At 40.6% G+C, this 17,629-nt stretch overlaps 1 protein-coding gene across 1 annotated transcript; it reads left to right on the plus strand.

Moving 5' to 3' along the window:
* The first annotated feature begins 1,207 nt into the window (after positions 1–1,207).
* On the plus strand, positions 1,208–10,892 carry OTUD6B (OTU deubiquitinase 6B). The gene is made up of 7 exons (XM_036437581.2): positions 1,208–1,350; positions 3,280–3,431; positions 5,871–5,951; positions 7,614–7,926; positions 8,964–9,025; positions 9,812–9,918; positions 10,673–10,892. The coding sequence occupies exons 1-7, from the start codon at positions 1,269–1,271 to the stop codon at positions 10,755–10,757; spliced, it is 882 nt and encodes a 293-aa protein (XP_036293474.1). The 5' UTR covers positions 1,208–1,268; the 3' UTR covers positions 10,758–10,892.
* Positions 10,893–17,629: the final 6,737 nt, after the last annotated feature.

The following is a 17,629-nucleotide window of genomic DNA, read 5'->3' on the forward strand; positions in this document are numbered from 1 at the left end:
GATCTGGGGGAGATAAGAGATCAACCGAAGGACTTGTATACATGCATATAAGTACAACCAATGGACACAAAACTCTGGGGAAGGAGGGTATGTATGGGAGGGGGGAGGGCAATGTTAAAATATGTACACAGATAATAATTTAATAAAAAAAAAAATTTGAGCCCATTTATCGTCAGGGCCCACAGACAATAAAGGCAGGGAAAAGGAAGGGAAGCAATGACGTGAATAGGAGTTTCTGTAGGTGCAGATTAGCTAACACAGTGATGCTAATTCATGTGTTTAATTTTCAGCCTGGTTTTACTGTCCTCTTTGAAAACAACTGTTTGGGTGCAATGCTGTTTTAGGCCCAGTCCAAAGGTCATTTTTAAAAATATATATATATTATTGATTTTTTTTTTTTTTTTTTCAGAGAGGAAGGGGAGTGCTAGAAACATCCATGAGAGAGAAAGGTAGATCAGCTGCCTTCTGCACACTCCCCACTGGGGATGTGCCCACAACCAAGGTAGTACCCGCCCTTGACCAGAATCGAACCCGGGACCTTTCAGTCCACAGGCCGAGGCTCTATCCATTGAGCCAAACCAGTGAGGGCCCAAAGGTCATTTTAACAAATTCCATAGGATTGAGGAGTAAGACCTGCGAGGCCATTGCCCTGGGATGGCAGCTCAAACTCCACTTTTAAAGTGCCTCTGTTTCTATTCTCTTAAGCACTTTTAAAACAATACACATATTTACTACTTACTGTTGGACTGGTTTAACGAACAGATTCCTATTGATAGTTAGCAGTGGTCTATGGACGTTTGGTTTTTCTTTCTTACCTTTCCTCTTTTTTTTTCTTCTTACCTTTTCAACTGGCCTTCTTAGCCATGGAACCAAAAGTGAGATTTAAAAAAAATCAATTGGAACAAAAAACAAATTCCCAAAATGGTCCTCCCTATGTCATCCCTGCGCGCCTCCCACCAGGACCCAGAGCCCAGAGCTCAGCCTCAGGGCCCCGGGGGCTCAGGCTGCACCCTCCGGCCCCGCAGAGCCCGCCGCGCGCCCCCCGGCTCCCGCGCCCCTTCCAGGGGGGCGTGTCCCGCCGGAGTGCGCATGTGCGAGCATTCCGGTTTCCCCCGCCTCCTCCTTCCGGAGATGCGGCCTATCCGCTTCCGCCTGGAGGGCGGGGCCAGCGCCGGCCTGGCCAATGGCGCGCGGGGTGAGGGGTGAGGTGGGCGGCGCCCGCCCGCCGGCGCGCCGGCTGCTTCCTCGGCGTGCGGCCCCGGGTGGCCATGGAGGACGGCGCGGCGGACGAGTTTGACGAGGAGGAGCAGCTGGTGCGGAAGCAGCGCAGAGAGAAGAAGGAGCTGCAAGGTGAGGGGGCTCTTGGCTTCCGGTCTGCAGGGTCTCAGGCTCCTCCCGAGCGGCCGGCGTGCGGCTCCCGCTCGCCTCCCCGGCCCCGGAGGCTGCTCACCCTCTCCTCTGCAGGGGCACCCCCTTCTCAGCTCCGGGCCCCCCTTCTCAGCTCCGGGGTCCCCTTCTCAGCTCCGGGGGCCCCCCTTCTCAGCTCCGGGCCCCCCTTCTCAGCGCTGGGGTCCCCCCTCCTCAGCTCCGGGGTCCCCCCTTCTCACCTCCGGGCCCCCCTTCTCAGCTCCGGGGGCCCCCCTTCTCACCTCTGGGGGTCCCCCCTTCTCACCTCCGGGCCCCCCTTCTCAGCTCCGGGGTCCCCCCTTCTCAGCTCCGGGGTCCCCCCTTCTCAGCTCCGGGCCCCCCTTCTCAGCTCCGGGCCCCCCTTCTCAGCTCCGGGGTCCCCCCTTCTCAGCGCTGGGGTCCCCCCTCCTCAGCTCCGGGGTCCCCCCTTCTCACCTCCGGGGTCCCCCCTTCTCAGCTCCGGGGTCCCCCCTTCTCAGCTCCGGGGTCCCCCCTTCTCAGCTCCGGGGTCCCCCCTTCTCAGCTCCGGGCCCCCCTTCTCAGCTCCGGGGTCCCCCTTCTCAGCGCCGGGGTCCCCCCTTCGGGATTCCCCCTTCTCACCTCTGGGGTCCCCTCTTCCTAGCTCCGGGGTCCCCCCTTCTCAGCGCTGGGGTCCTCCCTCTTCAGCGCTGTGGTCCCCCCTCCTCAGCGCTGGGGTCCCCCCTCCTCAGCTCTGGGGTCCCCCCTCCTCAGCGCGGGGTCCCCCCTCCTCAGCTCCGGGGTCCCCCCTTCTCAGCGCGGGGTCCCCCCTCCTCAGCTCCGGGGTCCCCCCTTCTCAGCGCTGGGGTCCCCCCTCCTCAGCGCTGGGGTCCCCCCTTCTCAGCGCGGGGTCCCCCCTCCTCAGCTCCGGGGTCCCCCCTTCTCAGCGCTGGGGTCCCCCCTCCTCAGCGCTGGGGTCCCCCCTTCTCAGCGCGGGGTCCCCCCTCCTCAGCTCCGGGGTCCCCCTTTCTCAGCGCTGGGGTCCCCCCTCCTCAGCGCTGGGGTCCCCCCTCCTCAGCGCTGGGGGCCCCAGCCCCGCGCCCCGCGGGTGTCGGGGTCTGAGACCCTCCGCGCCGCCCGGGAGGACGGCCGCCCCGCTCCCTCCGGCCTCCGGGTCCCCGTCCCGCCCAGTCACCGCCCTGGGCCCTCGGGTGCCTTTTGAAAAGCCTTCCCTCCGTTCGGGGTTCGGGGTTCGGGGGTTCGGAAGGGGTGCCGGGAAGGAGGGAGACACTTCCGGCATGTTGTTTTTCCTCGGTCACACAGCCGGCTCCGGTGTCCGTGGGACACGTGGGGGGCCGGCAGCCACGCGGCTGCTTCCTGTGCCCCTCCCCGCCCTGTGGGATCGCCGTGACATGGCTTGTTTACATGGCCATTTCCCGTGTCCTCCCCCTTCACCGTCCCAACGCAGTTCCTCATGTTGGTGGGGACCCCCAACCATACAATTATTGTCGTTGCTACTTCTTTTATATATAATTGATTTTTTACAGAAAGGGAGAGAGACAGCGAGTTAGAAACAGCAATGAGAGAGTCGTGGTTGCTACTTCTTAACTGTAATGTGGCTCCTGTTCATGAACCGTGATGTAAATATCTGTTTTTTCCCGGGGTCTTAGGCGGCCCACAGGCTGAGAACTGCTAGCAGGGCCGGTCAAGACCATCGGAAAACACAGATATTTACATTACGATTCATGAACAGTAGCCACATTACAGTGATGAAGTAGCAATGAAATTAATGTTATGGTTGGGGGTCACCACCCCACGAGGAGCTGCATTAAAGGGTGGCGGCATGAGAAAGGTTGAGGACCACTGCTAACCTCGATTTTTTATTTATTTTTTTATTTTTTGGTGGATTTCCAGCCAAAATCCAAGGTATGAAGAATGCCGTTCCCAAGAATGACAAAAAGAGGAGGAAGCAACTCACGGAGGATGTTGCGAAGCTGGAAGCGGAGATGGAGCAGAGACACCGGGAGGAACTGGAGCAGCTGAAGCTGACGGCCAAGGGGAGCCAGGTACGTTTCTCTCTGCCCGCAGTGCTTGGCAGCGATTGTCCGCATAAACTGTTCACTGTGTAAAATCACACCTGTGGAGGGAAATGGCATCACCCAGTCCCGCCGGCGCATTGCCTCATTCTTCCTGTGACCAGGTGTATGTGGTAGTATGTGTTTTTGTAAGGGAGGTCAGCAAAGGAAGGACACTCCTAAGTGTTACTTGCCCAGAAGATGGACAGATTGGTAACGCAGACTAGAGGAAGCCCCGCCCAATGAAAGCTGGAAGGACAGACGGGTAGTCCCTACATTGCCATTAAGTACAGTTGTAACCTGGGTAACGTTACCTAAACTTCCTGAGCATCCATTTCTCCACTTACACAAACACAAACACCTCTGCTGTTTGAGTCAAGACACTGTATGCATCGCATGGGACAATGAGTCATTTTTAAGGTATAAAAGTGCTTTAGGGACTGGTTGTAATGAATGAAAATTTACTGGCTCCTTGGGTAAACGAGCATACTGTCATCTTTTTGTTATAATAGTTAATATGTGCTGTATGCCAAGCACTGTGATAAACGTATTGCATGCAGTATCTCATGATGGTTCTCATAGTAACACATTGAGGTATTGCCTATGAGCTAAGTGCAGATGACCCCATGTTCAAGAGGGCAACAGACTCCACGAGATTACGAACATTGTTCTGAATGCATAGCGTTTATTAAGTGCCAAAGCCAGATGTGAATGTTGAATTCTGTTATAATTTTGTATAATAGGGTAATTTTATTGCTTGGGTTTTGGATAGCAAAGGCCAGACTCCATAACCTCACGCCATTTTGGTAGTCAGAAAGTTCTGTATGTCTATGCAAAGTTCTCCTGCCAAAATTAATTTTTATTTTGTTTGGTTCATTTTTGATCTGCTGATGACAGGGAAATCAGCTTGTATGTACTGACTTACAGTGTTGTTATGTTAAACAGAGTCTCATTTTCTTTAACTTTACTAGCCAGTCATCCAGATCCTGGCCTTCTGTGCCCTTAGATATTTTATTGGCAAGCCGCAAGGTTGGTGCTGCAGGTGTTTAATTGTATTGTCACGATCAGGGTGTTCCTAATTGTCTCCCCGTCTTTTTAGTGAGATAGTTTTGCTTGTTCTTTCAGGCCTTTCCGTTTTGAAATTTCTTTCCTGGGTTTCTAGGGACAAAAATCTTTTATTCTTAAGCTACATATTAACCAACTGTTCAAATACAAACCGCTGTTTTATTTGGGACTACTAACTTTTTCATTAACTTAAGCTTGTTTCCTTTCTGCAGGCTGCCTGAATTATGTCATTTCTTTCCCTTTTTCCCCCCAAATGCTTCTCTGTATCTTGCCTATTGACAGTATGGCAATTTATACATTTTAACAGATTTCTCTGAAAAATATAAGAATACTAATTTCACTAAAGGTGATAACCACTCTTGAAATTTTAATCTGATTTTGATATTTTGGTCATTGGAGAGTTGTTAGAGGTACTGATATGTGGTGTGTGAATGTGTCATACTAAAAGCTAGCTTCACTTATTTGCAGTAATAAAATACTAGCTACTAATCCTGATAGTTAAGAGTCTAACATATTTTTTTCTCTAGCAAGTACAAGATCCCCATTTAATGTCTAAAATTCATTGTGATGCCTTGCTGATATTTATAAGTTAGATTCTGTGTGTAGACGGGAAAGGATAGTAAAGACTCAGCTTGTTCCAGGGTCAAGAAGCAGTGCTCATTAGGTTCTGGTTAATTATGCTAATGCCACATTGGAGGTGAAGAAGGTAGCAATGAACTGAGCCAGCACAGGACCTTGTCTAGCCTCTGAATAACATTTTTAAACTTTATTTTATTGATTTTTTTTTACAGAGAGGAAGGGAGAGGGATAGAGAGTTAGAAGCATTGATGAGAGAGAAACATTGATCAGCTGCCTCCTGCACACCTCCCACTGGGGATGTGCCCGCAACCAAGGTACATACCAGAATCGAACCTGGGACCTTTCAGTCCGAAGACCGACACTTTATCAGCTGAGCCAAACCGGTTAGGGCAATACTAACATTTAGAGAAGGGAAAGGTAGAGGGCTGAATGCACTGGCCCTTAAAAGCATTATTTAGATTAATGGAGTAGGCATGCTAAGAAGGAAGAAAAGCATGCGGGGATGAGCATTGTCTTGGAAGAGCTCTAAGGAAAGTTGTTGAGGATCAGGTAAATTTTCTCTTGTAAAGAGAAAGGAGGCAGAACTATACTATCTAATACCTACTGCTGTTACTCAAATTTGAATTATGGGATTATATGTTTTTGTGATTTTCATTAATGTATTGCTCTGATACTTTGAATACTAACTTAAAAGGTTTTTTTTATTAACTAGTTAATGCTTTCTCTCTGTTTCTTTTTCTTTCTTTTCTTTTCTTTTCTTTTTTTTTTTTTTTTTTTTTTTTTTAGGGAGATTTTGATGCTGTTAACATTTCAAACTTGGTTCTTGAGAATCAGCCGCCTCGGATTTCAAGAGCACAAAAGAGACGGGTATGGAAGTCGTTTCACCAAGTACTTAAGTCAGTGCTGTGTGCTCAGTGTATCTTATGTGTCATATAAGAAGAGGGAAGGAAAGAAACGATGGAGTTCCTTGTTGAAGGACCTAATGAAATTTAACACACTTAACCTGCTGAGTTTCCACTTAACTAACCTACCGTAGGTGTTCTCAGAACACTCACATTCGTCTACATTGGGCAAAATCATCTAACAATGACTGCACTGTAGCGTGTGGTGGTTGACCCTCATGGTCACTTGCCGCTGTCCATTATCATGAAAAAGTGTCCTACCACATAGAGCTATCCTGAGTAAAGATCAAATTCAGAATTTGAAGGAAGGTTGAAACTGGAGGTGCATGCTTTCCTACTCGCATAAAGTCAAAAAAATCTAAGCCGAACCATCGTAAATCGGGACTGTTTGTAACTATCTTTTTTCCTCCAACCTCAGCTCTTGACACTTTTCTCTGGTATTCTAACTATATGAGCTCTGTTAATCTGTGTGACATATATCGCTTCTGGTTTTTCATCTTTCTGAGTCCAGCTGTCAAGAATGTTTTCTCTTTTTCTCCAACCTTCTCATTCTACCTCCTAACCATCCTTCGTATCGCAAATCTCTCATTAACCCTCCCCTTCTTTGCATATGCTTTTATAGGAAGATTTCTTATGCCATTTGAATATGGAAAGCAAGTTACAGAATGTAATGTATACCATTTTTACTAAAAAAAAGAAAAGAAAATTTTTTTTTACACATTTTCTATAAGTACATCTGTATTTATTAAAATACAAAGGAGACCCTGGAATATCCTCCCAAATACGCCAAGGTTTAAGGTTCGATCCCCAGTTAGGGCACTACAGCAAACAACGAAGAATGTATAGCAAGCAGAACAACAAGGTGATGTTTCTCTGTCTCTCTCCCTCTCCCCCTTCCCTTCTCTCTCTAAAATCAACCAAAAATAAATAAATTAATTAACTAACTAATTAATTAAAAAAACATATAGGCAAAAAATCTAGAAGGATATACAACAGACCGCTAGAGCAGGTACTGGGATTGATAGCGGTCCTCAAGGGGAACTTTCGTTTCATTTGTAATATTTTAATTTTTTATCTATTATAGAAGAATATTTTTATCTGTTAAATGAATAAAACGTTTGTGTCTATGTTCACACAAACATTTCCTTTAAAGCTAGATAGATACATATAAGTAGAATTTTTGTTCCCTTCTAAAGGTGTTAGCATGTTAATGTACCACTGGTGTAGTGGTAAGTTACAAAACTTGGTATGAGTCTGGACTTAAATTGGTAATGCGTGTTTTAAGAACTAGGATAAGCGAGTCTTAAGAGAGGACATTGAAATCAGTAAGTAAAGTTTTTAGAAACTTGACATGTAGGGATATAGTTTTTACAAATTTTATATTTTTTCAAGGGAAAACTTGAGGGCTTTTGTCCCTGTATAGCACTAGTGAGAAAGGTAGTTTGTTCTAACAAAGGAGTTCCCAGTATAGAAGACTCTACAAGTGATGAGATCACAATAGGATAGTGCTTATGGGAGAAGGAAGAAAAATGACAAAATGTTTTATGAATCTTATTTTTATATTTTCTTAATAAATGTAAATTAGACCTAATTTGTATGAGTTAACTTTCCTATGTTGTCTTCTTAGGATAAAAAAGCTGCATTGGAAAAGGAGCAGAAAGAAAGAATAGCTGAAGCTGAAATTGAGAACTTATATGGAGCTAGACATGTAGAAAGTGAAAAACTTGCTCAAATATTGGCAGCTAGAGAGTTGGAAATCAAACAGATTCCCTCGGATGGCCACTGTATGTATAGAGCCATTGAAGATCAACTGAAAGAGCGGGAATGCCCTCTGACTGTAGCTGCCTTAAGAAGCCAAACTGCTAACTATATGCAAAGCCACATGGATGACTTTCTGCCATTTTTAACAAACGCTAATACAGGAGATATGTATACTCCAGGTGATTTATTTCTCTTTACTCAGTATTGGTGTTGCAGTTGTGGTGGTGGTTATTGTTAAATCAAGTGCCTCCTGAGACTGAGAATAAGAAAAACTGGTATAGTCCTTATGGGGAAAAGATTTCAAAATTTAGGTAGAATTATTTTCTATAACTTTGTAGTACAAGTTGCTTTACTAGGTAGTTAATATTTTTACGTATTTAATTATTCTGCAGTTAAAATATATTGTTTTCTATACGATCTTGATACAAATAAGGTAAATGTTTCCAAAATAACAAGTGGAGGCCCTATTGGATGCTACCTCTGAGAAAGGAGTTTCAGCGCATTTGTACTGCTTTTACTCTTGATTCTCCTCACACATTTCTTTTCTTCTTTTTTTTTAAATATATTTTATTGGGTTTTTTTGTTTTTTGTTTTGTTTTGTTTTTTTGTTTTTACAGAGAGGAAGGGAGAGAGATAGAGAGCTAGAAACGTCGATGAGAGAGAAACATCGACCAGCTGCCTCTTGCACACCCCCACTGGGGATGTGCCCACAACCAACATACATGCCCTTGACCGGAATCGAACCTGGGACCTTTCAGTCTGCAGACAGACCCTCTACCACTGAGCCAAACCGGTTTCGGCTCTTCACACATTTCTTAAGATCTTACAGTGGAGCTGATTTTATAGAGGCTGCATTTTTATTTTGGTGTATTTCTGATGCAGCTTTAGGCTTTAAAATACATGTCAAGGTAGTGAATAAGTTGACGATTTGGGAGTCATTGCTTGGGTAAGGAGAGGGAAGTAGGCTTGTTATATAGTTAAGGTCCTTCCTTGGGTCTCAGACTGAGAGAAGCAGAAATGCTTCGCTCTTGGATGAAAGGTGGTGGAAAATTGTAGTGAATTAAGTTTGGATCTGTAAGTGGACTAAATTCTGAGAGTACAGGTAGAAAAGGAGGAAGTTCAAATCTTGAGTAGTTTTAGGAATTGTAGAAACTAGAGATTTTATAATAGGAGTTGTGACAATTATTAACTGCTATATTCTGTTTATTCTCTACAGAAGAGTTTGGAAAGTACTGTGATGATATTATAAACACAGCTGCATGGGGAGGGCAGCTGGAGGTAAGTTTGCAAGTCATTTTATTTCCTTGTGCATGACTTTAGGCAGGCCTCTTAACTTCTCTGCATCAAATTCTAGGTCTTTAAAATAAATATAGTAAAAAAATAAAATAACGTGTTGTATTTTCCATAAGATAATGTGAAGATTGATTGTATTACTAACTTATTCATCCACTTGAAGTTCTAATTTTATATTTTGTGGTATAAAATTACTTAAACTTGTGTATTAATTAGATGGAAATTCCATGAAACAGTAGTGCAATTCAGATACATATTTCATTCTGTTTGCACCTTGAAAATTACAGAGTAGTGGCTGTCAACCCTGGTTGTACTTTACAATAATCTGAAAAGCTTTAAGAAAAATAAACCTCTTATTCTCCGCTGTTCCCTATTTTTCCCCCTTTCCCTCCAAAATTGTAAGTGATTTGGTCTGGTGTCTAACAATGATTTTTTAAAAACTTTTTATTATGGAAGTTTTCGATTATATTCAAAAGTAGAGAGTCTATACAATGAGCCCCGTCTACCAATTCCTTCACTTTATTTATTATGACATTGATCTTTCCAAGAAGCTATTATGTAGCCAGGACTTGAAACTTCCGCGTTCAATTTAATAAATATTATATTTGTTATTTTAACAAATATGTATTAAGTGCCTACTGTGTGCCAGGTTCTCTGTATATTGATGAACAGAGAGAATTCCTGCTCTGAATGATTGCCCTATTCATGAATACCTCAGTAGTTTATGATTTCAATAATTATTTTTATACTAATACATTTTCTTTCCTATAGCTAAGAGCCCTGTCTCATATTCTACAAACACCAATAGAGATAATACAGGCAGATTCTCCTCCTATTGTAGTTGGTGAAGAATATCCAAACAAACCATTAATACTTGTGTAAGTATCTGGAAATATCTACTGTTTTATTTTTCATAATTAAGACAAAAAGGATTATTGAAATATTTTAGGTTGTTGATTAATAATTTTAAAAAAATCTATCCTTAGCAGAATTAAATAAGCTTATTTACTAGTATATTAAAGGCAGTTATAGAATTAAAAGCATTGCCAAAATGTAAGATTTAGATAATTATTTAAATCTATAGTGATTTATTTTTGCATATAGGTTGACAAATCATTTCTAAAGGTTAGAAAGGTTTAGGGTTAGTTTGAACATTGTTCTGAGTTGACATTAATAATGCTAAAAGTTTCAACAAGTGAAAAACTGAAATATATTCATGTTGCCTGATTGTTTACTCTTTAGAGATCTTTTTCTTTGTATTGTAAAAGTATTTTACATGATTGAGAAATCTGAAACACAGTATGGAGAGTTTGCTATCGGCTTTAGTGTTTATTAGATAAAACTACTAAGGTGGTCATTAATGACTTGGATTTAGGTAAATTTTAAGCTTATTGAGTACTCAGAATTTCAATCCATCTCCCCCCACTAATGATTGTGTTTTACTGGACTTGGTTGAAGATCTTATGCTTTTTACATGCTGTTGAACTTTTTAAGTAATATGCTTATGCAGTTTATTGAATGATACATCTGTGGAGTGATTCATTCAGAGGGCTTGGTGTTATATGCATAATAAACATTTATATATAAAGAATTCCCTTCATTAAAACCAGTCTTTTTTTTTATTTGTTTCAGATATATGAGACATGCATATGGCTTAGGAGAACATTACAATTCTGTCACGTGGTTGGTGAACAGACCTACTGAAAATTGCAGCTAGTAAACAAAGTGTTGCGCTATTATGTTTTAGTACTGTGCCGATATGAGTATTTATACAAGTGCTGGATTGTTTTACATGTTACTGAAAAGCAACTACTTTAAATCAGTTTTATGGCATCGCTGCTAATGTGTTTTTTTTTATAAAAATGTCAGAGATAAACACAGTATCCCCTTTTCTGGTATTTTAAACACTTTAAGTTCATTGTGGAGAGTATCATTCATACTCCCAAGATGCAGCCCTATTTGCTTATATTTTTTATTAAACTAGGATCCTGAACATTGTGCTGAAATAAATCTTAATGTTTTACTAAAAGCTTTTAGTAACCACTTCAGTGTAATTTTTCTGGAAGATTGCAGTAATGTGGGGATGGTGATAGAAAATTTAATTTATCCTGATAAAGAAACTTGAGTGCAGTAACCTTAGTATTAGGGAATTTAATGCTGTGAAGCTTTTTATAACCCTATCAAAGTGCGGCCAAGAAGCTTGTTTTAATGAATAAGAATTTTTAAATGTTTTTTTATGGGAATTAGCTGTTAAAACTTTAAAAAAATGAGACAGATTCAAAATATATATGTGTTCCCTATCAGATTTAAACCTGTAAGAATTACAGATTAGCTTTTTATTTTTGTGTAATTTTTAAAAGTCTTAGCATACTAATGTCTGATTGTTACTACTTGCTGTTTCTTAAACTTCTTATTTTCATAACTACTAATTTCTGTACTCTTTGTGGTGTTTTCTCCTTCACTGCTCAGCTGGTTTGCTTTCCTTGCACTTTTTTTCCACTAAGAAACAATTTGTGACCTCTCTTACCCATTAACTTGTGTTTTGTCTTGTTTTTAATATATTTTATTGATTTTTTACAGAGAGGAAGGGAGAGAGACAGAGAGCCAGAAACGTCGATGAGAGAGAAACATCCATCAGCTGCCTCTTGCACACTCCCTACTGGGGATGTGCCCGCAACCAACGTACATGCCCTTGACCGGAATCGACCCTGGGACCTTTCAGTCCGCAGACTGACGCTCTGCCACTGAGCCAAACTGGTTTTGGCTCTTACCCATTAACTTGTAACTTGTACAAGTTGAAGTAGTAGCAATTTCAAAAGTGTCCAAGGCCAAATTACTTCAAATCCTTCCTCTTTTCCAATTTATCTTTCAAAACCTTTCTATTTTGCTTCATTTTCTAGTATTAAAAGAAAGCCTTTTTTTTCTGTTATTTTGTTAGCCTTTTAATGTCACCTTTCTATAACCTGAACTATTTGAGAATGTTTGTATCACATACATGGATCAAGTTGAAAGCCACTTTTTAGGAGCCAGACGGTGTAGTAGAAATGAGTATATAATACCTTTAGGTGTGAATGATATATCTAGCTCAAATTTCAAGTTACATGTAACAGTATTCCTTCTAAGAAAATAGTACTCATATATACAAATGTCTGATAATTTGATAAAAAAGTATTATGAAAATTAGACTTTTTTTGATTAGTTATGTTTTTCTCCAACTAGAAAAAGCGTAATTTATCATGAAGTGTTTAATATTTGAATTTTTGCTTTATGGATGCAACTAATTTTTGCAGTTAAATATCAGGTTTATATATTAAAAATATGGTGTCAATCTCATTGATGATGTGGGAAGCTGGTCAACTAGAGCAAGTAAGTACTACATGAAGGTATTCCATTTAAAGAGATTAAAAACCAACCATTCTGCAAAATGCATTCTGAAGGCTGAGTTTTCTTGAGGCTCTAAAATTTATAAAGTAATGAAGTTATAAACTAATTATATTACCTTTATTTGAAGTAAGGTATTGCTTTAAAATTAAAAGATAACCATTAAGTAGTAATAAAATAAGCCCTGACTAGTTTGGCTCAGTGGATGGAGCCCTGGCCTGCTGACTGAAGGGTTCCAGGTTCGATTCCGGTCAAGGGCATGTACCTTGTTTGCAAGCACATCCCCAGTACGGGGTGTGCAGGAGGCAGCTGATCGATGTTTTCTCTCATCAATGTTTTTGGCTCTCCCTCTCCCTCTCTGTAAAAAAAATCAATAAAATATATATTTTTTAAAAAGAATAAAATAAAGTATCATGAAACAGTTATTATAAGTTCCATCTACATTTAAAGCATTGGAAAATACCTTACTGATAGGTTTTTTTGTTGTTTTTTTAACAAGATGAGTGGCATTTTTTTAAATTATAGGTTTATTTTTAATTTGTATAATTTTTTAAAACATATTTATTGAAAGTATTACACATGTCCTTCCCTTCCCCCCATTGTTCCCCTCTAACCTATTCATGCCCCCTCCCCAGGCCTTCCCCACACTGTTGTCTGTGTCCATATGTGCATATAACTGCACTGGTTAATCTCTGCCCACTACCACCCCTCTGACATATGTCATCTTTAAATGGTTGATATGGTTATGAATAGCATTTGTATGGTTAGCTCTGTTTTTTCATAAAACTTTAGATAAAAATCCTTTTAGCTTAAACCTAAAATTGAAGTCTTTAAAAAATGGTAGATGTTAATTTAAAAGCAGATATACTAATTTTGTTTGCTGTGTAATGATAGTCCAATGGAAGTTTCATAAGCTTTCTTTTGCTTTAACTCAAAAAGTGTCAGAATTCTGGAATGTGTTAAGTCAAGAATTTTATCCACTTAAATATGTTTACAACTGTGTAAAGCAAGACAGAGTGTGTATAACTATAGCGAGCGGTATAGTTTTGTTTATATTATCTGTTTGCCAAAAGAAGAATAAAAGATGAATTCAATAAACATTTGTTTAAATTGTTATTCGTTAACACTTTTATATAATATAATAGAAATAGAGAAAACTCAGTTTGTTGTAGAATTATATCCAGCCTACACTAGTATATTGTCCTCACATATAATTGAAAATAATGCAACAACCTATTCTTGCATTTAAAAGATTTGGAATAAATATATTATGCCCCAAACTGAATGAGGGAAATAGTAAAATAATAGCCACTTAAGGTATGGCTCTTGGAAATCAGGTTGGAATTTTGGATATTTTAAAATAATGAAGGTTTATTTAGGCCTTAGGGCAAGTGACTTGGAATATTCTCGGACTGGTGGGTGTTGAGGAAAAGACAAATGAATAATTAGTGTGCAAGAATGTGAAGCAGTAAGAAGGAAGTTTGTGCAAATTAATGCTGGCACAGATTTGTTAATGTCTTGGTACAAGTTGTCATGAACTAGATGAAGGAGCAGATCAGTTGTTTTTTCTGAGGATTTATTTAGCAATTTTATACTGCTTTTGCTTATTGAACAAATGAGTCTTTTTCTTCCTGTCAAGTATGTTTTAACATAATCAATTCTTCCACTTTGTCTTGTTTAAAATAGTCTCTCTGCATCTTATAGAAATAGTAGAACTAATGGGGTTTCTAATTTTTTTTTCAAGGTAAGATTTAGGAAGCAAAGTTCTTGTCCTTTACCCCATTGTTTTTCCCTCCTACTTGGAGGCCTTTGAGGCCAACCTGCTTCATCTAGCTTACTGTCCTGTCTTCAGCTTAAATAGCACCCATCTTGGCAAGCTTCCCAGAATCCTGCCACCCAGGTGGGTAGGTACCCCACTTAATGCGTTTTTCTAGTGACTACTCACTTGAAATTAGTTATTGTATTTAGTTTGTTATCGTTGTTTATTATTGCTGTTATCTTCTCCTAGTATTTAAATGCTTAGAAATAACTTGTTCACTATTATTTATAATATTCAGCACATTGCCTGGCCTATATATTAAGTGCTTAATAAATGTTTGTTGACAGTATACTTATGATCAGTTGAAAGTACAGTATATGACTGAGGAATTGTCATTAGGTTAATGGACTTTTAGGAAAAGAGAAATACTGACTGACAATAGTGCTTTTTCATAAAAGGGCTGCTTTATAATTTATCTTGCCTTTGGATGAATTATATGTGTGTGTGTATCCTTTCATTGATCTCACAGAGGAAGGGAGAGGGAGAGATATATTGAAACATCAGTGATGAGAGAGTCTTTGATTGGCTGCCTCCTGCATGCCCGCACTGGGGATCAAGCCCACACTCCCAGCATGTGCCCTGGACTGAAATCAAACCTGGGACCCTTCAGTCCGCAGGTTGAGGCTCTATCCACTGATCCACTGAGCCACACCAGCTAGGGCTGGATGAATTCTTAAAACTTTTGTTCTTTTGTGGAATGGAACTCAAGGGAACTTCCTTTTTTCTTAACTTCTGATAGTGTGTTATGGTTAATTTATACCTTCATGTGTGTGTTAGGACAATTTGATTTTAATGAACCTGAAAAATATAAAGATCCTTGAAAATAAGTGTACGTACTAAAAATATATTAAAAGCATTGTTAATATACTTACTAAGAAGTTTGTAGTTGTCTTATTTTATTATAATTGGTATGATGGTATGTCTTACTGAAACTTACTGCCTTTCTACAAGATCGTTGAATGTATCGATTCTTTAAACAGAGATGACTTACAATTCTCCTGATTTTTCTTCTATCACTCCTTTTTTTTTTTTTTTTTTAAATACATTTTATTGATTTTTTACAGAGAGGAAGAGAGAGGGATAGAGAGTTAGAAACATCGATCAGCTGCCTCTTGCACACCCCCTACTAGGGATGTGCCCGCAACCTAGGGACACGCTCTTGACCGGAATCATACCTGGGACCTTTCAGTCCGCAGGCTAATGCTCTATCCACTGAGCCAAACCGGTTTTGGCTCTTCTATCATTCTTGTCTTGACAAAAGGAAACACCTATTTATTTTTATAATCTTAACAAATACAGTATCAGCATGGGGCCTAATGAGAGAGACCCTGAATGCATGAGTTGAGCAAAAATAACGACCTTGTTTTAGCTAACTGTTCTTGAAACAGGCATTTCTCCCCCCATAAAATCAGAAAGTCTTGCACACCTACCTCACAGTGTTGGCTTTGTGAGCTGGGTACTTCCTTGTTGTGGAGGCCGTCTGCACCTTATAAGATGGCCAGCAGCATTTCCGGCATGAGCCAGCTCAGCGCCAGCAGCAGATGTGAGGGGGATATCTCCACTCATTGCCGTTCATTGAACCTTGGTGGTTTGGACTATATATCTTCTTCAACCAGCACCCGTGTTTTAGCCCCCACCACTCCACTGAATCTGCTCTACAGCCAGTCCCAGTGACCACTTACCTGTTCTTATCTTATTGGAAATGTCCGCTGCCTTTCACAGGAGACTGCTCCTTGAAATTCTCCGACTTTTCATAACACCACACCTTGCTGGTTCCTCCTCTGTAGTCCTAGTCTTTGTTCTGGGCTGTGCCTCTTCCTCTGACTTTCTTTCAGGTTGTTACCCAGGATCATCTTTTTCTCACTTTACACCAGAGCTTCCCAACCGGAGGGCTGAATGTGGCCCAGAGGTGGATTTTATTTGGACTGTTCAAGTGATTAAAAAAAAAAAAAAAAATCTGTTAGTTGGTAGTGTTTAAGAACTGGGAGATTTCACTTAAAAGCCATATTTCTGGTTTTTCAAAAAAAAAAAAAAAATTAGAACGGTCAGCACCACAGGGCCAGGACTTTGTCTTGTCAGCATTCATCATTGCAGTCATTAGAGCATGCAGATTTTCTGTTCATTTCCCACCATTCCTACCTGGTCTGCTAACTTCCATTTTATGCCTCAGGCAAGAATGCCCAATTTCTGAGCTAAAGTATTGCTTGGCATTATCTTTTTTTTTTTTTAAACATTTTATTGATTTTTTTACAGAGAGGAAGGGAGAGAGATAGTTAGAAACATCGATTAGAGAGAATCATCGATTAGCTGCCTCTTGCACACCCCCCACTGAGGATGTGCCCACAACCAAGGTACATGCCCTTGACCAGAATCGAACCCGGAATCTTTCAGTCTGCAAGCCAACGTTCAATCCATTGAGCCAAACCGGTTTCGGCTGGCATTATCTTCTACTACTCCCTTTTCTGTTCCTCTTTTGCTTTCATTCCATCCTTAATTAGACTTTGTAGATGATTAGTTATCTTATTGGACCTGGTTTTACCTCACTGCTCTATTTTTCACTGCTTATTTCTACTTTTTATTTAATTATTTTCTTCTGTTTTCTTATTTAATTTTTGCGGAAGCTTCAAAAAACTGTAAAGGGTATATGTAAGTAGAATCTCAGAGGGTTTATCCATCCTAGTAGTAATCAAATATGGTCTGTAAGTTAAAACCACTGGCAAAATAAGAAAATTTAATATGAGATAGTGATATTCTTTTAGCAGAGGGGTTAAAATGTCTTTTTTTTTAAACAAAATTGGGGTGGTGGTAGATGAGAGAATTTTCTAAGTGCTTTTACTTGCCAAAAGTAAAAGTTGGTAGCTGTATTTTTCAGATTGCTTCCTGTTTTAAAGTGTGAACCCCTAACATATTTCTTTTATTATTATTATTATTTCTTTATTGATTAAGGTGTTACATATGTGTCCTTACTTCCCCATTACCCCCCACCCCCCAACATATTTCTAATCTCATGACCAACTGAGAATCTTTGAAGAACATCTCTGAAAGATCTCACCTAGACCCTCATATTGAGAGTGCACTCAGGTGTCTAAGCAGATGAAGTGGTGATTGATAACAATATGGTGAATGCGGGTGGCCATAGGGAGAAAAGGCCTTACTTAGCACAGTAGGCATATGTTTGAAGCATCCATCTTCTATGAAAACTGCTGTTTGAAATTTTAACCCTGCTAATGGGCTTCTGTAAATTCTTGCTTGCTAAGACTACTCCCACTTCAGCTAGGCCATTAAACTTTCCCCAGACAAGGTTATCGGTGCTGGCACCAGGCTGGGCCTCTGGTTGAGGTCTCAAGGCCCAGTACACACGGGCTCTTTAAGAACTTGCAAAAGAGGCC

This window comes from Pipistrellus kuhlii, unplaced genomic scaffold (genome assembly GCF_014108245.1).
Source record: "Pipistrellus kuhlii isolate mPipKuh1 unplaced genomic scaffold, mPipKuh1.p scaffold_m20_p_14, whole genome shotgun sequence".
NCBI classification, from domain to species: Eukaryota; Metazoa; Chordata; class Mammalia; order Chiroptera; family Vespertilionidae; genus Pipistrellus; species Pipistrellus kuhlii.

Bases quoted from the DNA above. Each gene is read 5' to 3' on its own strand.
- OTUD6B (XM_036437581.2), top strand. From the start codon at position 1,269: ATGGAGGACGGCGCGGCGGACGAGTTTGACGAGGAGGAGCAGCTGGTG. The intron at 5,952-7,613 runs GTATGGAAGTCG...TTGTCTTCTTAG, and splicing joins CAAGAGCACAAAAGAGACGG to GATAAAAAAGCTGCATTGGA. The intron at 7,927-8,963 runs GTGATTTATTTC...TATTCTCTACAG, and splicing joins AGGAGATATGTATACTCCAG to AAGAGTTTGGAAAGTACTGT.